Source organism: Eschscholzia californica, unplaced genomic scaffold (genome assembly GCF_041429995.1).
Source record: "Eschscholzia californica isolate CP2 unplaced genomic scaffold, dmEscCali1.0.p SCAF_6, whole genome shotgun sequence".
NCBI classification, from domain to species: domain Eukaryota; kingdom Viridiplantae; phylum Streptophyta; class Magnoliopsida; order Ranunculales; family Papaveraceae; genus Eschscholzia; species Eschscholzia californica.
This window is the reverse complement of record NW_028238483.1, coordinates 20,985,439-21,012,560: the sequence shown is the minus strand read 5'-3', so window position 1 is coordinate 21,012,560 and position 27,122 is coordinate 20,985,439. Positions and strand designations below refer to the sequence as shown.

Sequence of the window (27,122 nt, the reverse complement as noted above, 5' to 3'; positions counted from 1 at the left end):
TCTCATTGTGTCTTACTCTTTCTCTCACATGCACAGTTCTGGTGAAGGGAAGTGTCCTCTTCGCCGGAACCAGTCCTCGAGGAGGGGTTTTGGCGAAATCCTATTAGGGTGTTTCGTACCTAGCCTACCACGGAACGATTCGTGGATCGACCACGAAATTTGGAACCCTCGAGGTCTAAGGTTCTGGGAATAACGCGAGAGAGGGAGGCAGCTAAAAGAGATTTCCAGAGAGATGTACATCTAAAGGGAAAGAAAGATCTACGATGAGAGAAATAAAGATCTACTGTGTTAGAGCGATAGATCTAGAGAGAGAAAGCGAGAATGGGAGAGAGAATCAGTGAGAAAGAACGATAAATAGAGATAGTGAGAAAGAAAAAAAAGAAAGAGAGGGAGAGAGAAAGTGTGTAAGGTGGTCGGTTGAAAATGGTGGTCGAGAATGTTGGTGATGGTCGGAAGTTTTGGAGGTGAAGAGAGAAAATGAAGATTAGGGGGCAATTTTCAATCAAGTATATTTTTGGCTAAGAGATAAATATGCCCCTAAGTCAATATGGACTGATTCAGTCTTTATGCCCCACAACATTTTCTTTATGCCCGAAAGCTGAAGCGTTTTTTTTAAATTAAAAAAACAAGTTGTATTTTTTTTGAGAAATCGACTACGATTCACGTTAGTCGTTACAAGGCATTGATACATCATGAAGATGTGATGAGCACGATAACCGCTTAATTTAAACCATAATGAAAGAGGCCTAAAACCTGACAAATTTATTACAATATTTATTTTATATATTGTCTAAATTACAAGGGATAAATTTTGATGGCAAACTGCTTCCACTGAGACTCGATCCCACGACCTCATGGGCTTAAGAGGGGTATCCAACCGTTACACCAAAGGGTGGTGGACGACAAGTTGTATTTTGTCTGGTTTAAAATCCAACATTTGCATTTTGTCAGGCTAAAATCCAAATACTTGTATCTTGTTTGGTTAAAAACTCAATATTTTTTGTAACTATTCTGCAAGCAGTTGCAACCCGATTGCAACCATTTTCTAACCCTCTTGCAATAAGTTACAATTTTGTCCAATCAATTTTAATTTTTTTTATAAGCAGTTGCAAATTCCGAAAGTTCTACGACAAGTCGATAATTACATTGGATGCCAATCATTTTCTAACCCTTTTGCAATAAGTAGCAATTTTTTCCAATTAGTTTTAACTTTCTTGTAAGCTGTTGTAAATTACGACAAGTCCACGATTACAAGGGACACCTTTTGAACCTCCCTTACACCAAATTTCCCCTTAATTTCAATATTTGGAATTTTGAATCAATTTTCCTATTTTTCGAATTTTAAATGTTGGTAAAATAAAAATGTGGTGCCCTCATGATATCCTAAATCGTAAAACCCTCACGCAGAAGCTTCATCTTCCCGCCACACTCTCTTCTCCTCAACACTAATTCCTTCTTCTTCATTCTCTCCGTGTCTTTCTCTCTCTATCAGTATCGAAGAAGCAATGGCATCCGAACCAGACATGAGCAGTTGGACAGATCTTCTTCATTCATCTACGAAACTTCTTGAACAAGCTGCTCCTTCAGCTCAGTTTCCTCCTTTACAGGTTCTTACCTTTTTCATTTAGATTTTACATCACAATCAATTAATTTATTCATTCTAGGTCTAAAACCCTAAATATTGTTGTCCTCATTTGTTTTAAATTCTTTGTTTCATGCTGTTAGAGGAACTTAGATCAACTTGAAGCACTCTCAAAGAAGCTCAAATCAAAAGCCCTAAGAACCGAAGCTCCTGCTCAATCTAATTCTGCTACGAGGTGACCTAATTTCTACCTTTTTTTTGTAAGATTTATTCAATTGTTTTTGTTTATGAACTTTCTTGTTTAGTTAGGTTTTGATTGTAGTTGAGTGGAATGGAGCATAACTTGATCATCTTGTTTAGTTAGGTTTTGATTGTTTTTATTTAGTTATTTAAGTTCATTCTACTTGAATCATAACAGGCTATTAGCACGCGAAGGAATAAACGCGGAGCAACTTGCACGCGATTTGAAGTCTTTCGAGTTGAAGGTAAGAAGCACTTGATTTGTTTAGTGTCTTGAATATTCATAATACCTTTTTGAAGTTGGAACTCATTCATAAATGAAAACAAGGATTAGAAAATCATGACAAGTGCAAAGATGTCTAATTGAATATCCAAAATCCGAGTTTACGAGAAATACATAATAAAGGTCAAGTCTATTTGACCCAAGAAACAGATACTCGACCTGAAATTTAGTTGAGCTCTTAGCGATGATGATTCGTACAAGTATCCAACTTAAGATGTGGAAAATGCTATTCAGAAATTTGCTCATTAGTTATGTCAGAATGTTTTTTTATTGTGATTAATTGTTAATTCAGTAAGAAAAACTTTTAGTCTGAGTAGAGAAAGGCTGTAACTGTGACATAATATTTTTACGGTTATCCTTTATTACTTCCAATTACAATGAAAACAAAAATTTATATAGTGTAAAAGTACAAAGGCGTGCTCAGACACTACATTCTCGAGGATCTCTAGGTTTCCTTAACGAAACTGTCCAACTTATGTTGGGGGATTATTAACCAAAAAGACGACACCCCTGAAGATGTCTACCTGCTGAGACAACAGCTGTTTGATATGTTTATTTTCTTACTTATCAAGTTCTTTTTGTCTAACATGTTTACTTATGTTTTTTTTTTCTTGAAGACGAAATTTGAGGATGTTTTCCCTGCAGAGGCAACAAGCGTTGAAGAGTATTTGCAGCAGGTAGCATTTACTTCCATCATTTATCAAAACCTCTATTTTTAAAAGTATATTTTGTACCAGATTAATAATGTTTTGTCATTTATTTTTCTTAATTATTAAGAATAGATGTGCTGATAGAAAAGGTAAGTGTAAGATTTTTTTTTTTTTTTTTATCACTGATTGTGTGGCTCAAGTACAATGGAATATGGTCTTTGCTCCAAACCGTGCTCTCCCATGCAGCTATATATAAGTGGGAGATGCCACGTTTGAACATCTGCCTAGCAGAAGTTGGATGGGCATGGTTTGTCAGAAACGCTCCAGCAGCTGGTGAGTCGGCTGATTCGGACAGTTTACTCACCAAACCTTTGACTTGGGGGTCTAGCATACCGGCGTGGCTTGGGCAACCTTTGACCAATATCAGATTCAATAGTTATTCGTCGAGTTAAGCCCGAGCCGAACTACTTAGGTCACGATTCACAAAGACCGTGTTTACTTGCCGAAGAATGATATAACGTGTTTAATAGATGAGGTGCACTTATTTTGATTAATCTTCCTTCGAGATTCAATAAGCCATGTTATTGTTCTAGCAGCTAGCGGAATAAAATTATTCAGACTACCTTAGCCTAAAAAGTACTAAACACTACAGGGTCAGAAGGAACATAAGAAAGGGGAAATGCTGAAAGAATAACATACATGGACCTTCCTGAATATCTGTTAGATGTTGAAAAAATGCCTTTACGGTTTATACTATATTATTAGTAGACTGAGGTTCCACAAAGTGCTTTCACTTGAGTTTTGCACGAATTACTATATTCTTATTGAAGTTAAAACTCCCTGTTATATGTCGATGGTAGTGTATTACTATTTCATATTAGTGTCATGGATGATGACTCAGCATTGACTAAAAGTTTCATATTTGCATCTCAGGTTCATGAGATGGCCATGGTAACGGCTATCCAGGAAGCTCAGAAGGATAATCTTAGAAGCTTTAATGATTACATGGTGAAGGTTTTGGAGGTTAGTATGCTTCACTTGGTTCATTTGCATTCGTTACTTTGGTTGCATTGTGTCATCCTTCTCTTTTTTACTTATTATTGTATCTAAACTTGTAAGAGGTACTGAGGTAGCAAAATGAAGTCAAGACAAATCATCCATTTATAACGAAGAGTTTTTATGTTCTTATTTATACATGTAGGAGGATTGGCAAAAAGAGAAGTGGGATTTTCTTCAAGGCTTGAGCCGTCTGTCAACGTTACCCAGGACAAATAATAGTGCATTGGGCACTGTTGCTACTCGTACGGGTCAAATCGCTTCAATCACTTCCAGTCCGCAGGTCTCTGCTTCTCCATCTAATATGGAGCACGAGCCTCTTGCTAACGTGCCTATCCTCGAAAAGAAGGCTGCAGCGTATGCCGAGGTTGTGAGAAAGCTCAACGATGCTAGAGAAAGAGCCTTGCCGTTTAAGGTAAGCTTTGTCTTTGCAGTCCATCAATAACGGTTGAGGAACTTCCTTGCGTTCTTTGAGCTTTTCAACCTTTGTTCTGAGTGATTATTGTCCCCTCTATGTTCTTTTGTTATATTACTTTGTGCACTTCTAGTCACTCAATTTACTGAATTTCGTTGGAGTTGTTTTATTTAGCACCTTATTCTTGTTCGTCCTGGTTAGCCTGCTAGTGCTTTTAGGGGAGCCTATGAAACTTTGGGTCTCAATGTTTCTGGTGGGAAATCAGTTAGCATGCAGAAAATCTGGCACTTAATTCAGGTATTTTCTCCAATTATTGCCTATGCCTACATTTGACAACTGTCATTTCATTGGAATTTAGTCATACACTGATTCTTGATCGTTTTTATGTCGTTCTGTATAGTTGTTTATTTTGAAACTTCAACGTTATTGGTCTTATATGTTTAATGCAGACACTGGTAGGCGAGGATTCAGTTGTTAAATCCAACGTCTCAAGGAAGATGTCATTAGTAATTGGTGCAAGGAGGCACTTGGAATGGGGACACGAAAAGTATATCCTTGATACTATTCAAAGCCACCCTGCCCAGGTAACAATTAATTCATCGATTATCTGTTCGTGGTCCAAAACTAATTTACAAAATCAATTTAACACTAACAATAATGTTCATATATTTCACATTAGAGGCTGTTTTTCAGGCTAATTCTACAGCCAAACTATGTATGTCTGAGTATTGCTCAAACTATATGTATTGTATTATTCTATAGCCAGCAATAGGGGTAAAAACTCCCGGTTCTTGTTTCTTTGTATCTTTCCTGTATAATAGAACACATTCTTTGAGGTCCTTTACTGTTAGCATGATGTAAACATGTTTGGGAAAGATTCAGAGTCTAACTTTAAGCAGAAGTATTCCCCAAGCTCAAAGTTCTTCAACTGAGCTGCTCTTATTAATAACCATGAGATAACACTCAATCCATAAGCTGTCTTAGCCTACTCACCGGGACTATCCTTAAATTGATGTGGGGAAGAAGGACATCCTTCTCTCCTAAGATTTCCTAAATCTAATTCTAATTCTAATCGATACTTGACAAGTCTTAGTTGTAAATTAGACATCCTAATCAAACTAGTACTATTCTAACTTTAACGCAAGAAATAAAGTAAAAGTAATACTAATAACTAAAGTACACTATTGTAGAGATTTCAATTGTCTTTTTAGGACGGCTTCTCTACCATTCCACATTTTGATTCACGCAATATGTCGATAGTCTTTTGGCATGGTCATTCTTAAGTTGATTGTAGAGATTTTAAATATCTGGTATCAAGAAATGAACGTTGAAGACCAACACTTGAGACTCTTACGACTACTCGATGAGACTCTTCTCATGTTTCATGCGTAAACACATCTCTCATTGATGGCATGCAACTTTCACCTTTTATTTTCAGCTCAACCTATGTGAGTGCAAGCTTCTCCATGATTTAGTTTCATTCTCCAGGTTCTCTTTTTTTGGAATGTTTGAATGAACATATTACATATAATAAAGATAAAACTGTACAATGGCATGGGATTTTTCCTACAATCTGGGGAAACTCAAACAACCAATAACTCTGTTCCTTTACTATAGCTTACTCACTTATTTGTACATGCCTGCTTCTTTTCTGTTACTTATCATCTTTATTATTTAGTTTAAATAAAAAAGCAACCTTAGCCACTTCTGCCTTTGGTTAAAATATGTACTTTCTTTTGGAAGAAGCAAAATATCTGGTTCTTACCTCTAATTTTTCTTCGGTAGGCTGCTCTTGGTGGGGTTGTTGGGAACTTGCAAAAGATTCGTGCATTTCTTCGGGTTTGTAAATTTATTTCTAGATGCATTTCTTAATGGTTTACATGTAGCGGTTTGGGTGTTGATGTCTATTGGTTCCTATTATTTTTTTGCAGGTTCGCCTGAGGGATTACGGGGTGCTAGATTTTGATGCAGGCGATGCTCGTAGGCAGCCTCCTGTTGATACTACTTGGCAGCAGGTTCTCAAATCTTCATTCTAGTTGTAGTTTCTTTTCCAGAATCTCCACTTCTCATCTCATTGATAGGCTTATAGTACCGTTGGTCCATGTGGCTGTTTGATCATTCGTGGCTTGTCTTAGGTCTGAACCGTAAGAGGGTATACAAGAGTGACTGGATTTTGCCTATTGTTATCTTTTGCTAGTTCTTCAAGATCATCTAAAACCCACCTCGTAATACTTTATTTTGAGAGTGAAACCATGTGCATTGCTTAAAATCTCACCGCATCTTTTTTAATGTTGCCACCTACCAATTCGCCAGTGTATTTGATAGTCCATAGGTCCATTTCCTCAAAAATTTGTACTATGCACAAAATTGGTCTTTCGCTTGTTTAATTATTTGCACGTGGACACCAGGAGCACTGTAACCTCACACAGACAAATATATACATATATTTACAGGATAAATTTATGTAGATAGTATCGTCAAAATTCTGAAAGGAGTAACCAGAAAGCTATATGTCAATGGATTGCATTTTTCATTTTTAACCAGGCTTAACGCTTCTTTGTCGAGGCTTACTTGACGTTTGACTGCTATCTCTGCATAAACCCCTTTTCATGATTGCATTTTTAAAGAAGATTGACCATTTAAAGAATGCCATTTGGACAGAAAGCATTAATATACACTTATATCATATTTTTCCTACATAATTTGATCAAACAACTTCATTGCTGATTCTCTTACTTGATTGCTTGCAGATTTATTTTTGTTTAAGAACTGGTTACTATGATGAAGCAAGAAATGTTGCATTATCATCTCGTGTTTCACAGCAATTCGCTCCTCAGGTACTGAGTTTTACTTGCTGACCATTTTAGTTTCCAGACGATGGGCTATCTTCATGCTGTTGTGGTAAACTGTTTGCTATGTGGCAGCTTGCTGAGTGGATTTCTAGCGGAGGTATGGTGTCCGCAGATACTGCAGCCGCTGCTGCAGAAGAATGTGATAAAATGTTGAGAATGGGAGATCGGGCTGGCCGAGCTGGGTATGACAAAAAAAAGTTACTACTATATGCTATCATATCTGGTTCCCGTAGACAGATTGACTGGTTGCTTAGGGACCTTCCAACACTTTTCAATACCATAGAGGACTTCTTGTGGTTCAAGCTTTCAGCAGTACGGGATCATCCAGCTTCCTCTTCTGCTATCTCGAATGAGGGCAACGTACCATATAGTTTAGCTGATCTGCAGGTTTACCTTAATAAGTTTGAGCCTTCATACTACACTAAGAACGGAAAGGATCCATTGGTTTACCCTTATGTTTTACTTTTGAGCATCCAACTGCTACCTGCAGTTTTGTACTTATCCAAGGAAACTGGAGAGGGGGGATTTAATATTGATGCAGTTCATATCTCAATCGTTCTAGCAGACCATGGGGTTCTTGCTGATGGTTCTGGAACTGGTCCGAAGTTGGGACTAATGGATGCTTTTGCAGAAGCTGCTAGTATGATTCGTCAATATGGTTCAGCATATTTAGGTTCAGATAACCTCTCAATGGCATTGGAATATTATGCACAAGCTGCTGCAGCAATGGGTGGTGGAGAGTTATCTTGGACAGGGAGAGGAAATAATAATCAGCAAAGACAGAGACACTTGATGCTGAAACAACTTCTAACTGAGTTGTTATTACGAGACGGTGGCATTTCTCTTTTGCTTGGTCCAAGAGGTGCTGGAGAGGAAGGTCAACTTAGAAGGTTCTTAGCAGATAGGAAAACACAACAACAATTTTTGCTTGAAGCTGCCCGCCAGTGTCAGGAAGCTGGGCTATATGACAAAGTGAGTTCCTCTCTTTTCTTTTTCATGACTAACTTGAATCTAGCTGATAAAAATAGTTGAACCGTGGGTGACATAGAGACCTAGTTGGATATCGATATCGGACAGCCGTATGAGGTGAAAAACATGAGTCATATGAGGAGTAAACGACAACCTAACTTACCTAATACGAGGACACAGTATCACACATATTTTCTTGTCTTAGTTCTTGCATCATTTACTTGTTACTTACCATTTTCTACTTTTGGTCAACCACTGTTACATTATGCACAAAACACCGTGGACATTAACCTAGGGTGCTACTTTATGGACCCAAGCATTTTGTTTCTATATTGATCGCCAAGTAGTTCATCTTGATATTATAGCTTGCTTCAGGTCTGCTTTTGTTTTTGCTCGCGAAATTTTATGCTGGCTTCTCCACTTCAGGTTTACTTATTTACCTACTTTGAATTAACCAGTCTGTAGAAATTCAAAAGAGAATAGGGGCCTTCTCAGTGGCGTTGGAGACGATAAATAAGTGCCTCTCGGAATCAATCTGTGCCCTCTCCCGTGGTAGACTAGATGGTGACAGTCAGACTTCTGGTCTCATTCATTCTGGCAATGAGATATTGGAGACATACAAATACTCTACTGAATCTAGGTAATCTTTATACGGCTAAAGTTCTTTGCTTGGTACTTGATATTCTTTTATGTTGTTAAGGTATTCAAAAGCCAGGAAACTATAACTTGATATTTGATAAAGCCTGGCGTTCTTCTGATTCACTCATAGGGCTTGGATATGTTATCCTTTTGAGGCCTATTGCGGACACCTAAGCTCGAAAAATCGGAAAAGGGCTTAGGCGACCAACTGTGAACTAGCTACTAGGCTGGATGTCACCAGGTCAATCGGAACGGTTTATAAATTATAATATATTAGCAATTATAGATATATTCTTTACAAATTCAAACTTATAAAGAAATAAAAAATTTGGGTTTTTAAGCCTTAAAATTAGAAATTTGATGAAAAAAAATGATGTGATGAAGAAGATATGAAGAAGAAGAACAACAGTAGAAATCAAACCATAAGAGTTATTAACCACCAGACTAGAGAGAAAGGGGAAGAACGAGTTAGAGAGATAAAGAAAACGAGTGAGAGTTAGTGAGAGAAACTTACAAGCAAGTAGTAATGGAGGTTGAAACTTTTAAATCTTGAAGAAAGTAAGTAAAGAAGGGTAGAGAGAGAATTTTAGTTGAGAGGGAGAGGCAAGACACCTAAATCGAAGAAAAAAAGTCGATTTTGGAAAAAGAAAATTAGAGCTGTTGAGTCGGAGCCGACTTAGCGCCAGGCCTAGGCGGCTCCTGGGCGGCGAGTAAGTTGGCTTCCAAATCGACTAAGGCTAAGATCCCTAGTCGATTGGTTGTGTGTTCGATTTAGATGAAATCGGCGCCTCGTCATTTTTAATGCTTAGGGGGACACACATTACATGTGCATATACGATTAGTTCGTCTCTTGTTTATTCCCATAGCTAGCAAGAAATTACAATGACCAAAATAATTCTATGGGGTAATCCATGGTTAAAATCAGGCTCCAGGAAGCACGAAGAATATAAAAATATAGGATTTGGTCAGCAAACTGATAGGAACTAGAATTACATTCTCCGTCTCTTGAGCATAATCTTTCTATTAAGTCATTACAAACTGTTATCTCCGCAAAAGTATTTACTTTTCTATATTTTTCTTCTCTGCCTGAAAGTGGGTTATGCTTTCGTGTGCAGCCTTCAAGATAGAGATCATATTTTGGAGGAGCAAACTGTGTTAAGACAGCTTGAAGCAATATTGTTTATTCATAAGCTAGCTAGAGCCGGCCAATATGCAGATGCTCTAAGGGAGCTCATGAAGCTTCCATTCCTCCCACTAGATCCACGAGTACAAGATGTCTCAACTGATGTATTTAATAATTTGTCACCCCATGTTCAAGCGTGTGTCCCAGATCTCCTTAAGGTTGCTCTTAGTTCTATGGACAATGTACCGGATTCTGATGGATTACTACGTGCTCTTCGGACTAAGGTATGTAAGCTTTTGACTTCATTAGAAAGAGAAGTGCTATATGGACCACATGACAAGACAATATTGATTGGTGTATACCATGTAAGAGAGCCTTATCTGAAATCACAACTCACAATAAGGAGCTACAGTCATTAGCTAATATGGCACGTACAGATCAGCTACTATGTTTATCGGTGAATGTGCTCATAGTAGGATTATTTCTATTCGAATTCTTTGCCTCTGATGTTTCATTCTCCAGTTTCAGGGTTCTCTTTCCTTGTTTAAATATTGGCTCTGGCGTATCATGTGTTTAAGTTTTGAAATCTGATTTTAAGACACCATTTCTAGTATTCTCTTCTGGACTGGATTATAAACGATTCCCTTTGAGATTAAACTCAACTTGATGACAACGGAATTCATGATATTGGTCTATTCCTACCATAGTAAAAATGGTAGAAAGTATGCTTTTATGCACAGTCATCTATTTTCTTGCCCCTCCATCATATGAAAGTACATTCTTTGCGGTCTTGCTTCCTTTTGTTATTTACCCTTTTCTATGAGTGAGGATCTGCTCTTGATCGTAACAGAATATGAGTATCATTTTGTTTAGAATTAGGGTGATTGTGGTGCCAAAGAGTCTTTCCCATCTCTTCATTTTGCCATCCCATAAGTCGGACACTGACCATGATTACGTTATACTGTTTTCTGTCACTTTTTCCCTTTGGTGAATTTCTGACCTAAAAATGCTTCCACTTGCTCTTGCAGATCGCAAATTTTGTGGCGAACAATATGGCAAGGAATTGGCCTCGTGATTTATACGAAAAGGTTGCGCGTACCTTATGAAGCATACTAAATGTTTAGGTAATCTGTAATAGGTATGAGATATATCTGGTGTACTTCCTATATTTAGTTTGTCGGAATCAGACTACTAGTATGAAACAATTGTGTACAAAAAGGCAGTCCTGAAACAAAACAAACTTGATTGTCCGTGGAAGTAGACCTTTCGGTAAACTTTTTTCTTTCTTAAGTTGAATTTTGAATGTGATTATAACCTTTTCAACCGTTTTCCGATATCCACTCTCTGGATGATAATAGTAAGACAAGTTTGGCTGTTTTTTTTTTCTGTTTAACTGTATCGGTTATACAGCTGTTTTACCGATATACACATACAAAATAATATTCTACTTTCCTTTTCTGATACATTGCAGTCCCTACTACACTTGGTTGTGGGAATTCGGTTCCTTCCAGACACAGTTAAGCAAAAAAAAAAAAAGGAAAGCTAGCCAGTGGCCAACAGAGTGCCGGAACCCTACTCTTTGTCATTACTACGTCGAAATCTTCTGAAATGGTAGCTGAGTTTTGTGACAACTTCTATAAGGAACCTTCTGTTGTAATAGGTATAGAAGTTCTGTTATTGTTCTCTCTGGAGAGGTAGAATGAGGAGAGAGAGTTGCTCGTTTTTGGGAATGGTGTGACATTTGGGTCTTGTTTTAAATGATTTGGAAATGAAAAACAGATACTTGGGGGTTATATTGAAGGGGGATCTCCCTCTGGTTTGTTTTCAAAATGTTTTTTGATTTTTTTTTCATTGATGCCAAGGTCCTTGGGCCCATATATTGGACCAAATATCAAAAATTTGGAGGAATTAATCAAAGAATTAACTTTTATCTCACCTTAATCTACCAATGATTCCTTTACCCGCACCCTGTCAGTTGCTATACACATGGATTAGTCATTAATTTGGAGGCTGGTAGGTTGGTTAGGAGTTCTAACCAAATAGCTTAAACTAATATGGAAAATAAGTGAAAGAAGCAGCAAACATTTTATATCTATTATATAAAACAGAAGGGAAAACGATGACTGGGACAAACATCCTTATTTAATTATGCATATTGTCTAGAAGCCCCTCTCAAAATTTAAAATATAGTCCTTTACTTATTTAAAAAACGATAATCCTTTCTTTCTTAGAAATAAAATAACTAATTTAAGAAAAAAAGAAACAAAATTAATTTCAAGGGTTAAAGAAAGAAATTAAAATCTCTCTCTCTCAATAAAATAATAACTAATTTAAGAGAAAAGAAACAAAAAAATAATACAAAAATAATAATAACTAATAAAAAATCTCCCTCTCAATAAAATATAACAATAAATTTCGTAACATTTGATTGATACAAGTGTTCGTGCCTTAGGGCACGGGATATACCCTAGTTATTACTTAAATCAACAAACTTAATATCTTTTTGTAATTTTGTGCAGTTAATTCTTTCATTTTCTTTTTAAAAAAAATTAAATTTGTGTGAATTGTTTTTCTTTTTTTTTTGTTGAGAAATCGACTACTATCTACGTTAGTCGTTACAAGGCATTGATACATAATTAAGATGTGATAAACACGATAATTATGTAAGTTAAACTAATATTTAAAGAGGCTTAAAGCCCGACAACAAAGAGCCCAAAGCCCGACAACATGTACTTCATTTAGTGCCTAAATTACATGGAATGAATCTTGGTGATAAACTACTTCCATCGAGATTCGATCCCAAGACCTCGTGGCCTTAAGGGATGTCCTCCACTACGACAAAGGGTGGTGGATGTAGACGGTGAAAAGTCTACGGGTCGGAAGTCAGAAGGTCGGTAGCTGAAACGTCTTCTGGAATTCCAAACGTCGAGTTCTTGATTGATGGGCACCAGCAACGTGTGAAAGAAACCTGCAAAAGAAGGTGAACAGACACAAACAAACCCGTGAAGGCTTGGGGGGACACCGGGATGGTGCCTGCCAAGGGCCCTCCGACGGTCAAGTCAGCAAAGTATTACAATGAATAATAAACGAAAAGCCGAGGGTATAACCGTTGATGTATAATTGGAGAGTGGCTAGGCTCGTAGAGTGACCGGAGTTCGAATCTACAGGAGTGAAATGATCAGAAGTATGAGAGTAGATGTTACCAGTAGCGTCGAGCAAGAAGAAGGTTGTGATCTCCTCGAAGACGTCTGGAAGCGTCGAGCAGGAAGCGTCGAGCCGGAAGCGTCGAGCAGGAAGCGTCGGGCAGGAAGCGTCGAGCAAAGATAAGCTTTAACACCCTTGAGGCGTCTAGTAGTGTCCATGACCAGAACCAGATGAACTTGTATGCAAACGTCTCAAGAATAATCGAAGAACAGAGGGCGAGTGGAGAAGAAGAAGTTGTATGAGTTGCTTTGCTCTCTATTCGATGATCTGAGAAATGAAAGTGCTCCTCTTTATATAGGCTTGAGGAGTGATCCGTTGGGAGGAGTAAAGGCTGACCATTACGGAGTAAATGCATGTTAAGATACATAGGATATGGTGACGTGTACACTGGTTGTACATGCACAACGGTTGTGCATGTTCTCTGGCAACTACTCTGATTGTGCATGTGCATGGTCTCACATTTATGTGAGACGTTACCATGTTATGCATGTCAATAATGGGGGAATATTCGTTGCTGGGGTTACGTTGACCAAGTCTGATATCTTTGTCATTACGGATATATTTGACATGTAGAGTATCTCTTCATTAAATAATCTCTTACACGTGGTACGTGGAGATATAGACGTGTCGAGCGCCAGACGTGTGGAGATTCGGGCGTGTGGAGCTTTGTGCACGTGGAAACTCTTTGCACGTGATTGGGCCTTGACACGAGTTTTAGGGTCTAGTTGACGAGTGCCCATTAAGAGACTTCTGGGCTGGGCCCAAACAAGGACAAGCGAGCCGGGTTGGGCTTGACGTCTCGATGGACATTTTATCGTAGAGGGCCCAGGTGTAGTTTTTGGTCAACACAGTGGACTATGTGAGTTGTTCTTGAGATGTGAGTTTTTGTGAAATTTATATATTTAGGAGCAATTTTACATTATCTTTCTAACAAGATCCACTTTCGATACTTTTTTCTAAAAAATCCTAACAAAATGGTGTTCTTTTTTATTTTTTTTCTTCTGCATACTGAGTTTGCAATATTCCAGACTCAGTTTGAATTTGCGTTTTGTAAACAAAGTTTGCACAAGTTTATAGTTGTGAACTGAGTTTACAAGCAAGCTCTTGTAAGCTCTGTTTACGCTTGCAACATGGGTTTGCAAAAACTCAATTTGTAGATTTCGCAAAAACGATTTGCAAATATCACAAAATTTGTTTGCAAATCTGCATAGAAATACAAAATAGAGAGAAGAAGAAAACTGATTTGTATATCTTCAGTTCAGGGAGCAAATTCATAAATTGATTGGAAAAAGAAAAACTCGAATAGATCTACAAATTCGGTCTTCATGCAACTCTTTCACGGTTTCTCTCTCTTGTGAACCTGAATGACAAACGTATAGTTTTCTCTCTAGTGAACCTGAATGAGAACGATAAAAGAGATGAACCGAGTAAGAAGATTTGAAGAGTTAGAATAATCATCGAACAAGAATAAATAAAAACCCTAAAAATTTCAAGGTTTTTTAGAGAGAAAATGAATTTTAATGTGTAAGGGCATTTTAAGAAAAAAATAGAAAATGACCTAATTGTTGATTAACCCATTTTATCTTAATTTTTTTTATATCATTTGTGACAACTTTTAGTTAATTGAAAAAGACTCTTGTTTTTTTTCCGGTTATTATAAATAACTGTTTGATCAAAACAATAATTATTTTTACTTATTTTCTACCTATTAAACTATCTGTTTCATATCAAATTGATTAGTCTGGATTTCTTCCAAACCTTATTAGTCTTTATAGAAACGTATCATTTTGTGAAATTTCTGGAGGAGAACATTATATTCAGCACTGACGACTATAAGGTGTCGTTTGGCAACCAAAAGTATAAGTACTTTTGCTTGCGGTAGAAGTTATTTTGCTTCAGAAAAAACAAAAAATCATCATAAATATGTTTGGGGAAAATGTTATTTATAAATAAAAAAAGTCAAAAAATTAGTTTGGAATGTAATCACTTTTTTATTTTCTTTTTCACATGAAGATATTTGATTTCAATTAAATTTATTATGATCTTCGTGATTACTCTTTTGGAAGAGGTGATAGTGGTGTTGGTGGTAGTGGTGGAGCCTTTGAGGATGGTGATGGAAGCGGTAGTGGTTTGATGCGACTGAGGTGTGGTGGAGGTATGATGGTGCTGGCGTTGGCGGTGGTGGTGGAAGTATGATGGTGGTGGAGGTATGAGATGAGTTTAGGGCTTAAGGATAGTGGGGGATGTATGAGGATGGTGTTGGTGGTGGTACGACGACGGTGGTGGTACGACGACGGTGGAGGTACGACGACGGTGGAGGTGGTTGAGATATAAATGATGGTGGTGGTGGTGATTGAGATACAATGGTGGTGGTGGTGGAAGTACGGTGGTAGAGGTACGATAGTGATAGAGGTACGGTAATGGTAGAAGTGTAGTGGTGGTTGAGATACAATGGTAGTGGAGGTTTGAGGTGTGGTGGTGGTGGAAGTGTATAGTGGTGGTGGAGGTGTATAGTAGTGGTGGTACAACAGTGAGGTGGAAGTTTAGTTGTGGTGGTACAACGGTGAGGTGAAAGTTTAGTTGTGGTGGTAGGGAGGAAATAAACAAAGAAAAAATTTTGGTTAAGTAAAATTCGTGTACATGTTTAAGAAAAGTTGCTTAACTTTAAAGTCAAAATCTAAAAATATGAACTTTAAAAGAAAGTCAAATTTTAATTTAAGTGAAGTCAGAAAGTTTTACGTTACCAAACTAGTTTTTCTTACTGTACTTTTCTATTTAAATAAGTAAATAAATAATTTTAACTTTTAGTTGCCAAACGACACCAAACTAGTGTTGGATTACCACCTTCTTAAGTGAAACTGTCAATTTGATTCATCGAAGACCGATTTTTTTTTTTGCAGTACCAGAGGTCGAACTTCGCTTTCAAACATTTTATAATTAGTGTTGATGAATACAATTCCACTCATTACAGCAACAAAAAGAAAAAGATTCCAGCCCCCAACCAACAGATCTAAAAAATACTCAATAAAATATTTGCACTTGCAGAGGACAACTCTCACAAACCTAGGTCCAATCTTTTTTCTCTATACATATACTATTCTAAAATCCTAAGGTACCTCAAACTAAAGTCCTATGCACAAAAATAACTCATTTTAAATCAATGAATTAAAATCACTTTAAAAAGAAAATAAGAATGCAGAGATAGTGTCCTTAGTCTATATTAATTTTTTCTATTCTCTAATTTATTTCATGTTTTAGTTTTCGCAACACGTTATCAACACGATTCGTTTTTTTGCTGTGTGATCTTATGAGGATGTGTTTTAAATAATCCCACATCGGCGGTGAGACGAAGTGTGATACTTCTCGAAATTAAACACCTTTTTCTAGTGAGGTCTTTTAAAACTGTGAGGTCTAGCCGTGCCAAAACAGACAATATGAGTAGCAGCTTAACATGTTATCGACATGATTCACTTTATTATGATACGGTACTGAGAGAAAGTATCAACAATCTCACATTGCTGGTGAGACGGAATTTGATGCATAGGTTAAACTCTTAACTTTTAGAAATCTTGGATACCTAGGGTTAGACGTACAGAAAACACACATGTTTATTTAGTAGGCTCTAGTTGGTAGCATTAGTCAAGGTCAAAAACTATCAACTCTGATAGACAGCAAAAAAGTCAAAATAGAAGCGTCAGCCGCCCTAAATTCATGAAGCTGAAAGCGTCAAAGAAGAAGAAAATAAAGACTCTGACTTTAAGTCTTCCTTAGAAGAAGCTCAATTCCAACTTCGTTTTGTTCTTCCGACGACTTTCTCTATCCATTTTATGGTGTTCCATTGAAAATATACAACATTTTTTAGGGTTTCATCTTCGACTTTTAACTCCCTCTTCTCTACGATTTTAGACGACAACAACTACGTTGATCTAGGAATTACTTGGAAGAAGAACAATTCTTTTATACCAGACAGTTCAGCGAATCAAGGTTTTTTTTGTTGTAGCTTTTTAGTTCTGAACTTTTAGTACATGGGAAGAAATGGGGATTTGTTCAATTTTGGATTTCTGTGCTTGATTTAGTTTTGGAATTCGAAAAAAACTAGGGTTTGTTGTACTTATAGTTCGATTGTCTTTGAATTTACTTTGACTGGGTAGTTTATGATTTAGACTTTGATGCTGGAGTAAAATAATGGCTCTTAAGGCTTCTCCATTGAAAGCTGCTGAAATTGCTATTCAATCGATAGGGTTAGGTTATGATATTGCTGAAGATCTTCGACTTAAGTATTGTAAGAGAGATCATTTTTCTGATCCACGTTTAATTGAGCTTGATAAAGATTTAGGTCGAGATATTGTTCTTCCTGGTGGGATTACAGTTCAAAATGTTTCTAAATCAATAAAATGTGATAAAGGTGAACGGATGCGGTTTAGCTCTGATGTTCTCTCTTTTCAGCAGGTTCGGATTCTTCATCTTCTCCTACTACATAGTTTCCCAGTTTAGTTTTGTTGTTTCTGAGTGATACTTGGAAATTTATTGTTATCAAATTCATATACAGTATAATTCAGCATATTCTAACAGATTTTTCGCACCCTTGATCGATCTGGATTTCTTATCTGATTGATAGAAGCCCTTGATTGTCCCTCTCCTTACAACTTGGATTTATACTTGATACATTGCTAAGATTCTCATAAGAGTGCAAAAATCCAAAAGAAATCTGTCTAAAGGGTAATAAGTATCCATTTGTAGTTAACTACATACCCAAATATGGTGCATTCGGAAACTCATGTTAGCTCGTTTTGGGCCACCTTCTACTTCTTATCTAGTTCTCGACCCCAAGCGCTTTATTGTATGCAATAACAATAGGGACCATGTATTGATAGATGGTCAAAGGTCAACGTTTGGACACGAATACACATAACGTAGTTGCCCATTGATATTGACCAGAGGTTATAGTACATATGTACACAAATTAACAGGGCTTACCCGAATGGAACATGAATCAAATTGACTAAGAATATATTGATATTAGCAACTTCTTGTAAAAGTAAGAGGACAAAAAGTGTTGGGGCGAACACCTCGAAGACGTTTGTAAGCATTTGACACAGGTAGTTTTATAGTTCGAAGAGATGGTAAGAGATGAATTTCATTGAAGTACTAAAAGAACTGTTTGTCTTCCAAAGGAGGCTAGCATTAGGAAGAGCTATATGACTAAATTGAATCCTAGGTAGCTCTTAAATAGTTAGGATGAGGTGCATTTGACACAAGTAGTTTTATAGTTCAAATTCGAAGAGACTGTCAGAAATGAATTTGATTGAAGTACTAAAAGAACTATTTGTCTTCTGAAGGAGTCTAGCTTTAGGAAGAGCTATATGACTAAATTGAATCCTCGGTAGCTAGTTAGGATGAGGTGCATTTGACCTATCTGATAGCTTACGAACTAATATGAACAGTGACTGAAAATACCCTTGATGTAAATAAGAACACGATTGACGACTGAAATACTCACAGAACTCATTGACCCCAACCTCATGAAATTCTGACTTGATTTTGACCGACAGATACTTGAGATAAATCAAATCTATAATAGGCTATGAAAAGATCCTTATGCTGAGTGTAAACTACCTAGTTCCAGTATCTAACACATAAACAGAGTAATGCTGATTACATCAGCTGGTGACCTTTCGAAGTGGGAATCCTGTTTCTATTAAACATCTCACTTATGCCTACATCTTTGGTTTCCTAACGTCTGATAACGATACAGTATTTAGTTTCTCATAAGCTGTTTCCTAGCAGTTGTCTTTGAATCTAATGTAAGTTATTAACTCCATCCCCTGTAAATAATGCAAAACACATGTTACTCCCATATGGGTCACTTATTGTAAGTTTCAATACCATCCAGAAAGAGGATGTTCTGCACTTCTGTGTGGATTGTACGAGGAAAATCTCAAACGTATTTGTTAGTATTGCATCTTGTGATGCTGAAACATGTACTGTAAAATTGTCTCTTTATAAGATTTGTTAGCAATTACTGTAGTACTTAATATCATATCTCCAAGGATGCACATGGGCTTGGTTGTATTTTGAATATAGTAATACTAAGCAATGACCTAGATTGCTTGACAAGCGGTTTCATTTTCAGATGTCTGAGCAGTTCAACCAAGAAGTATCTTTGTCTGGTAAAATCCCCTCTGGCCTGTTCAATTCTATGTTCGACTTTTCGGGTTGTTGGCAGAAAGACGCAGCCAACACCAAGACCCTTGCCTTTGATGGTTGGTCCATTACATTGTACTCTGTTGTGTTAGCAAAATCTCAAATTGTTCTTCGTGATCATGTTAGAGAATCCGTTCCCTCGTCTTGGGATCCTCCTGCATTGGCAAGGTGAGGCTCTAAATTCAATAGTTCAATGTTCTTTGCTTTAAATGCTTGAATCAATGCAGACATAGTTTTTATGTACTTTTTTTTCTGCTCTTACGGGGATCTGATTCAAAACAGTGCTTGTTTACTCTTTATTGTGTAAATCTAATTGTCTTCAACAACATATCTTGTCCAGTGGTTATTAAAACTTATGCATCTCTTATACTATTAGTTATACACTTTCATGTTGATCCATTAAAATATATGATCACATCGTTTATATGTGTTTAGGTTTCTTAAAGAGCTTTTGCATTTTGTTGGTTAACTCCAGGTTCATCGAAAAGTTTGGTACTCATATTATTGTTGGTGTGAAGATGGGAGGGAAGGACATTATATATATAAAGCAGCAACATTCATCAAATCTCCAACCTGCTGAGGTACAGAGAAGGTTAAAGCAGATGGCTGACAAGAGATTTCGAGATAGTAATGGACAATATATGGATACTGGGGAAATATATGAGAAAGGAAAGGTGTGTAATGCTAATAGTTCAATTTGTCTGCGAATATCTATAATTAGTAAAATCCTTTTAGTTTAATCTGTGGCTAAGCTATAGGTTCAATGAACATTCATAACTCAAGTAATTATTATTTTTTTTAGTCTGGGGCCAGGGAGCAACAAAGGCTGAGGTTTGTTGATACAAGCCCATCAAGTTCTTACGCACACAAGGAGGTACCAATCATGATAACCTGTTCGACATCCATCTGAATAAAGCTTCTGAGTAATTCAGGGGTAAATTGATATATCTTTGCCCCTAATTTTTCTCATTTCCCCCTCAGGATATTGCAAGCATGCACAAAAGGAGAGGTGGAAGTGATAATAAGAACCTTTCACATAGCGAGTGGATACCCACTGTACAATCCGAGCCTGATGTGATCTCAATGTCCTTCATACCAATTTCATCACTTTTGAACGGAGTACCTGGGAGTGGATTCTTAAGTCATGCCATCAACCTCTATTTGCGCTGTAAGAGACTGGTTTATCTTGTTTGCCTGTTAATTGCAATTTTATATCATACCTGGTTATGTCAAAAGTCAAAATCATATATATCTCTTTGATGCTTGCAAATGAAATTGACAAATGCTTGGTGCAAAACGGGTTATTATGTTACGTAACTAAGATTGAAGAAATGAACTAAATTTGCAACATGAAGACCCATTGAAGAGCAGCTTATATTCATTCACCACTTAGAGGGTACATAAGACAACTTTTTTTATTAGGAACCTTCACAGTTGCTCAACATCTCAAATAGGAGAAAAGTTCAGTGGAGAGCCAGTCTTTCCGCTAATGTTGTGTTTGATAGTCTTCATTTCGTATAAATAGGTGGATTTTAAAGAAGTAGGTTGGTTTGCGTTGTTTGAATACAATTTTATTACATGGAAGTGTGGGTAATCCATTAACTTAAAACTGTGATAGAAGATGTGGTTTTAAACATTTCCACTCGATACACCTCTTTGCTTCTCCCCACGGAATCATTTTCATGGTACTGTGGAATGAATATACCTCCACTGAACCCATTTCTTTGCTAGCATAGAGAACCTAATAACTTAACAATCAACAAGTATTACTATTGACTTTTGAATATTAAGAATACGAAGAACATATGGGAAAGAGATGAAATTAGGGTACGCTAAGAGGGTATATTACTATGCTGTAAGAGGGTAGGGTCTGCTAGGGTATCCTACGATGCTGTAAGAGGGTTACTGAAAGTAAAGTTGCTGTAATGCTAGACTTCGGAGAAGATATAAAATTGGTCATTGCGGTTTAGTGTGAAGCTAGCATTGCTGAAAACGAGGGGTTTACAATTTAAATGGTGAAATAAGTTTGAGCGGAAGGAATTGACGACTGTGGTTTGGTGGTACACTTTTGTCAGTCTAAAGCACCTAAGGTAGTGACTAAATAGGTAACGTGATTCTCCCTTAAAATGCAGTTCGATGGTCTACATTCTGGCGGAAGGTTTATGATGGTCTTGTTATATATGAATAATAAAGTACTTTTGTCTCGAAGTGTATTTGTATTTTGTGTGCATCTAGGTTTTCGTGGACTAAATCCTTTTAAACAACTTCATCCATGAGGTTTTCAATGTCAAAAGCGATAGCCTCTCCTCATTTAGGTTCCCTAGCAGCTCGTCCGTGTCTTGACTCCAGTTCTAAGGGAGACTTAACTATTACATCAGCTGGATGCCTAAATCTCCAGATTCGACATAGGTTGAGCCGGTCAACATGATCCATCACCTCATATTGTATGATCTCGTTAGCTTAATTAATAATTAAATTAAGGTGAATTTAGTTTTAGTGGGGGGGGGGGGGGGGGGGGGGGGGCTCCGAGCATTAAATATTTAGTAAACAGAGTATGTGTTATCAGCTAGGAGAACCTATTAGGCTATTACCTATATCCTATGTAATAATTCTTCCTGCATTAGGTTTCTTCGGAAAAGGAAATTCTTCTAAATATTGGGAAAACAAAATTTTAATTATGTTAGTAATGAGTCTACTCACCTTATCCAAGTCCTGGATCACCTGTTATTATTTATTAATAAGCTCGGTAACTTCTACGTGCAATTATTGCCTTGTGGTATTTGGTAGATAAATTGGTGACCACAATGAAAGATGGTTTGCCGTTTGACTGTTTCGTTTTGGGATGATAATTAGTTATTGGTATTGATCACCACCATGTTTACAGATAAACCGCCAATTGAAGAACTTCATCAGTTCTTGGAGTTCCAACTTCCACGGCAGTGGGCACCAGTGTTTAGTGAGCTCCCCCTTGGGCCACAGAGAAAGCAGCCAAGCACGGCATCTCTACAGTTCAGCTTTATGGGTCCCAAGCTTTTTGTCAATACTAGTCCAGTAAGCTGTTTTTTCTAGTTGTTGCTTTAATTATCGTTTCTGTTCATATATCTTCCAAATATGGCTCGTGGTTTTCTTGAAGGGTTCTTTCACTTGTAGGATTAGGCTTACGTTTTCAAGTTGTCCTCGTGGTCGATCTCTCTGAACTCGTAGATATAGTTGAACCATAAGAAATGTGCTACTAACATTCATAACAATATGGATACTTGTATCTGATACTGGTACGAGGTGTCGGATACAGCGAGTACAAAACCCCAAAAAAGGGATTTGTCCGCATATAAATTTTTTTGGTTCAGTCATAAGTTCTTTCTTCTTTTTTAGCTACGAAGTTTACTTTTGGAGCAAGTTATATGCAATGAAAGAGGTTAACCTTGAGTGATATTCTATGGTCCTAAATTCCTAATGCAATTGCATACAAAAGGTACAAGTATACAGAAGATGTAACATTGTACCCACTGAAGTGACCATGAGTATCTGACACGGCAAAAAGAAACTGAAAGGACTATAGTAAGATAAACTAAATATGATCAAGACTCAAGACCAATAGACCATTCATGTTTACCTTATCAGCATGAGAGATCTTCCTAATTACAAGCAGCAAAGTGTATGCCCTTTTTAGATCTTGGATATCTTTAAGGTGGCTAGTTATATATTTATTATCTCAACACATGGCAGGTTGACGTGGATAAGAGGCCAGTGACTGGTCTTCGACTATATCTAGAAGGGAGACGGAGTAACCGGTTAGCAATTCACTTGCAGCACCTTTCTTCCCTGCCGAAAATCTTCCAACTGCATGATGACCCAAACGGAAACTTCCGCCGAGAAACATATGACCGCAAGTACTATGAGAAGGTCCAGTGGAAGAACTTCTCGCATGTTTGCACTGCTCCCGTCGACTCTGACGAGGATCTCTCCATTGTTACAGGTGCCTTGTTTCAGGTAGCTGATTATGGGCTGAAGAAAATTCTGTTCTTACGGCTCAAATTCTCTACAGTTTCAGGTGCCACTGTAGTTAAGAAGCCAGAGTGGGATGGCTCCCCGGGCCTGACCCACAAATCTGGGATGATATCTACTCTAATTAGTACCCACTTCACATCATCAGCTCAGAAACCACCTCCAAGGCCAGCCGATGTTAACATTAATTCTGCCGTGTATCCTGGAGGCCCTCCAGTTCCAACCCAAGCTCCTAAGTTGCTGAAGTTTGTCGACACAACAGAGATGTCAAGAGGCCCACAGGACACACCTGGTTATTGGGTTGTTTCGGGGGCTAGGCTTCTAGTTGAGAGAGGCAAAATCTCACTTAAAGTCAGGTATTCCCTGTTGACAGTGATGTTACCAGATGATGAGGTGTTGGAATGAAGAGCTGGAGACCTTGTTGGCAATATCCAGTGAAACCCTAAGGTGATGGAGAAAGAAAATCTTAAAATTTTCTTTTCTTTTTGGCATATAAGGCTATGTGGTGTATATCTTGTAGGAAAGAGGTGGATGAAATGAAGAAAACTACAAGGTGAAGGGGATGGGGCAACTGCATAAACAGGATCTGTAATGATTTCTATGTATTATATTCTACTGATTGTTTCTTCTAACTGGAGTTTTTCTTACTGTGGATTAAGAATGTGGTTGCATATTGAATATATTGTTTCAGATGATCCTTTCGTGTCCAAATCCCATGTCTGATTCAGGCCCAGACATTATGTTACTAGTGGTCACACAATTCATAGGCTGGTGGAGCTCCGAGGAAGATGACCATGAACCGAGAAAATTTAACCCTAATTTTTCTTTCGTTCTAGGAGAATCGAACATGAAAAATTTACATATCGATATTTTAGGTTTTCGTTCCGACTTTAAATCAGGAAGAGACTGTTCTGGCACAAAATTAGTCCTTTAAATTCTGAAATTTTAGATGGAGGATTTAACTTCAACTACACTGTATTTATATAAGTAGGACTAGTAAGAGCTAGTATATTAGATGGGTTTAAGGAGTAACAAAATCTACAAAACTTGGATCATTTGAGTTAGGCCAATGTATTCCTTCTCTTCTGCAAGGATTTAGTGGTGCAGGTTGGGCAATGAAAGTTGGACACTTTTGCCCTGGCATCATCACTGGAATATCCGATCTGTACGGCATTGCCACCTGTCAAAAACCCAAAGTCTTAACACAAAAAAATCATACTTGGAAGACTAATGCTGAACAAAAAAAACTAGACTGACTCTGAGCAGAAATTTTGTGAGATTTGCCGTTACTCTCAATTTAGTGGATCAGAATCGTGAAGTGATGATTAATTTGGTCATTTTAATTACAAACTAAATAAGGAGATGCTGGCAAATAAGATTACGAAAGTGACTAGTACCCAATGTTCTTACTAAAAAATACTTACACCAATAAAATGGGAAATTAACTTACATTTGGAGGGCTTCTGATTTTTCCAAATATATGCATTTGATCTTGAGACTGTCTTCCTGATTCCAAAGAACCTTCATCATCAGCTGAATCTTGATGGTGAGTTGAGGTAGACGAAGATGGTGATTTAGGCCTCAACAAATGTTCAAAGATAGCCATCACAATGAACATAGTTATTAAGATTGCTGTGGCAACAAACCCAAAAGATAATGCACTCTTTAGTGCTGATGAAGTCCCCCCACCACCACTACCACCACCACCACCACCACCACCACCACCAATGGTTGGTTGCCACTGCCCTTCCTGATTTGTTAAACCTCCTGCTTGAGTTGTTGGATTTGTCATTGGATCTGGACTTGTGTAAATATCCCATGGATTTGATCCTCCAGAACTAACCTCATTCATGATTAATGGGTATTTAAGTATTTTTTCACTTATGAATGGAAATTAAAATTTAGTTTTTAATTATAGATTATACTTAGAAAACAAATAAAATTATGCTAAATTTATAAGAAAAATAGATAATTTTATAACTGAAAAATGTATTATAACTAATTTAATTTTATTTGCAAAAATAAAAAATTCTTTGGAAGTAACCTGTTAAATTTTTTTCTTAATTTATAAATGAAAAGCTTTATATGTTTAAATGATTTTACAAAATAATGTAATTTAACATTAGGACAGTGAGTCCTAAGTACTAGTCTTGTTTTTCCCCCAAAAGAAAATTGTTTACTCTGATTAAAACCAAATAGGAGTCTAACATAAGGATTCGAACGGACGAATATCAATCTGCCATAGTAGTTCTTGCTCTCTGATCAGTTACTCATACAAGTCCATAATACCTACAACATACGAAGATTGAACATTTAATTCCTACATTAGCAAGAAGTCAATGTTAATGTGAGAATACCACTTGAAAAGTAATAATTTTTCGGGTCGAAAATGAAGATATATCATGGGGTTTCACTCTACAAATGAACACTAAATTACCCAGACACTAACAAATTTCCATTTGATTGGTAGTTGGTACACACAAGATAAATCATAAAGACAAAGCTCATGTCTTAAGTATAGTTGGAAAATATGGGATAAAAAACAAGATGTTTGACAACCCATGAGAATACTAATACAATATCGATTTTTGTTAAAACTAATACATATAGAAAATTCAGGAGTCACCTGTTGTTAAGGAAGAGGTAATCATCGGAGATTTAGAGAAGTAGGATTGGAAAGAATTCAAGCGTTTGTCGAAGAACCTAAAGTCGTTTTGCTCGGGGAGCTAGTATTTTATGATGCAAATCATACTACATTCATATATGAGTATCATGATCACTTATATAAGTTTTGCTTAATAAGGTAGAGATAGGTCTTACTTTTACTTGTTTTGAGATGAGCATAGAATAGTATAGATGTAAAAAAAGCTTCATTTGGTGACCTTTAAGTTAAGTGATCTTTTAGAATTGATTATTGGGTTCAATGTAGCTTTAATAAAATAGTTTATAAGATCATCGAACTCTACCTATTTGCATAAATTTAAAATAAATTAACTTGTACAAATTTGAGTTTTTCGATATGACTGTTGTTTTAATAAAAGAATGTGAAGAATGGTGACAATTAAAATAAGAACCACGTCAATTGGTACTAGTTATAGTGCAGTCGAAGTTCGAACTCGATAAGTTTATTGCTTAATTGCGGGAGTTTCATCAATTATAATAGGTAATATAAGGTTATGTGTTATACACACAAACGATCTCATTTTCGACACTTTTTTTCTTCTTTGTAGTGGTAATGTGCAACCCAAAGAATCTTAATTTTCTTGTAGAAGACAAAAGGGAGATGAAGAAAAGAAAAAGAAGATTAAAAAAAAGGAAAGAAATACAAAGTATGAACAATTGATAGAAGGTGAAACTAAGGGATGAACAGTGTGATTGTTGGTCAATTCTAAAAAGCTATGGTGATGAATGAGAAAAGCAACTGGTGTAAGATTAGTTTAGGGCAAATACTGCCCCACATAAATCTCTTCCACCATTGAAAAAGAAAAAAAAAAAGCAAAGCTAAATGAGAATAAGAATAATAAGTTTAGTGTTGTACAATCCAACTCTCTAATTTTGCCATTCAAAGCATAAAAATATGGATTGGTAAAAGAAAATCTCAAAATTGATTATGAGAATGTCTGATGACTTGTTTAACTTGTAAAACTCTTTTCATGTAAATCTGACTCCAAATGGAAGGGTGTTAGTGTAAACAATTGAAATTGAATCAGAGGATTATGTCAACTCGGACCCAAAGTAAATCTAACTAAAGTCTACGAAATAGGAACAAACTTGAAATTTTAGATGTCAAATCTTATAAGACGCACTTTAGTTTGGTCGTTAATGATGTTGTGGCTTTGTAAGACTCACTTTATTTGAGTGGCGAATCATGTTGTGACTTATACGACCTACTTTAGTTGA

At 36.8% G+C, this 27,122-nt stretch overlaps 3 protein-coding genes across 4 annotated transcripts; 2 read left to right on the top strand and 1 right to left on the bottom strand.

Moving 5' to 3' along the window:
* Nucleotides 1–1,204: 1,204 nt before the first annotated feature.
* Nucleotides 1,205–11,639, top strand: LOC147532382 (nuclear pore complex protein NUP93A-like). Of its 2 annotated transcripts, none has more exons than XM_086650431.1 (16): nucleotides 1,205–1,607; nucleotides 1,726–1,817; nucleotides 2,001–2,067; nucleotides 2,723–2,782; nucleotides 3,689–3,778; nucleotides 3,957–4,226; nucleotides 4,428–4,523; nucleotides 4,676–4,810; nucleotides 6,012–6,065; nucleotides 6,158–6,241; nucleotides 6,977–7,063; nucleotides 7,151–8,050; nucleotides 8,506–8,687; nucleotides 9,802–10,093; nucleotides 10,838–10,933; nucleotides 11,281–11,639. In XM_086650431.1, exons 1-15 carry the CDS (start codon nucleotides 1,506–1,508, stop codon nucleotides 10,913–10,915), a joined length of 2,589 nt encoding a protein of 862 aa, XP_086506557.1. In that variant the 5' UTR covers nucleotides 1,205–1,505; the 3' UTR covers nucleotides 10,916–10,933; nucleotides 11,281–11,639. The 2 variants fall into 2 exon arrangements, with proteins under 2 accessions (XP_086506557.1, XP_086506556.1); XM_086650430.1 differs by having other exon boundaries at nucleotides 10,838–10,947.
* Nucleotides 11,640–16,421: 4,782 nt separating this feature from the next.
* Nucleotides 16,422–23,917, top strand: LOC147532381 (MAC/Perforin domain-containing protein). The gene is made up of 7 exons (XM_086645949.1): nucleotides 16,422–17,462; nucleotides 19,147–19,385; nucleotides 19,693–19,891; nucleotides 20,020–20,091; nucleotides 20,199–20,385; nucleotides 22,102–22,268; nucleotides 22,944–23,917. The coding sequence occupies exons 1-7, from the start codon at nucleotides 17,199–17,201 to the stop codon at nucleotides 23,625–23,627; spliced, it is 1,812 nt and encodes a 603-aa protein (XP_086502075.1). The 5' UTR covers nucleotides 16,422–17,198; the 3' UTR covers nucleotides 23,628–23,917.
* Nucleotides 23,918–24,134: 217 nt separating this feature from the next.
* Nucleotides 24,135–26,045, bottom strand: LOC147532380 (uncharacterized). The gene is made up of 3 exons (XM_086645950.1): nucleotides 25,849–26,045; nucleotides 24,673–25,511; nucleotides 24,135–24,402 (listed from the first exon to the last, which is right to left on the bottom strand). The coding sequence occupies exons 2-3, from the start codon at nucleotides 25,072–25,074 to the stop codon at nucleotides 24,244–24,246; spliced, it is 561 nt and encodes a 186-aa protein (XP_086502076.1). The 5' UTR covers nucleotides 25,075–25,511; nucleotides 25,849–26,045; the 3' UTR covers nucleotides 24,135–24,243.
* Nucleotides 26,046–27,122: the final 1,077 nt, after the last annotated feature.

What these genes read in the sequence shown, in the direction of transcription:
- LOC147532382 (XM_086650431.1), top strand. Translation starts at nt 1,506, where the DNA reads ATGGCATCCGAACCAGACATGAGCAGTTGGACAGATCTTCTTCATTCA. An exon ending in CTCAGTTTCCTCCTTTACAG is followed by an intron (nt 1,608 to 1,725) that starts GTTCTTACCTTT and finishes TCATGCTGTTAG; the next exon opens with AGGAACTTAGATCAACTTGA. An exon ending in AAATCTGGCACTTAATTCAG is followed by an intron (nt 4,524 to 4,675) that starts GTATTTTCTCCA and finishes TGTTTAATGCAG; the next exon opens with ACACTGGTAGGCGAGGATTC.
- LOC147532381 (XM_086645949.1), top strand. Translation starts at nt 17,199, where the DNA reads ATGGCTCTTAAGGCTTCTCCATTGAAAGCTGCTGAAATTGCTATTCAA. An exon ending in GATCCTCCTGCATTGGCAAG is followed by an intron (nt 19,386 to 19,692) that starts GTGAGGCTCTAA and finishes GGTTAACTCCAG; the next exon opens with GTTCATCGAAAAGTTTGGTA. An exon ending in AAATATATGAGAAAGGAAAG is followed by an intron (nt 19,892 to 20,019) that starts GTGTGTAATGCT and finishes TATTTTTTTTAG; the next exon opens with TCTGGGGCCAGGGAGCAACA.
- LOC147532380 (XM_086645950.1), bottom strand. Translation starts at nt 25,074, where the DNA reads ATGAATGAGGTTAGTTCTGGAGGATCAAATCCATGGGATATTTACACA. An exon ending in AAATCAGAAGCCCTCCAAAT is followed by an intron (nt 24,403 to 24,672) that starts GTAAGTTAATTT and finishes GGTTTTTGACAG; the next exon opens with GTGGCAATGCCGTACAGATC.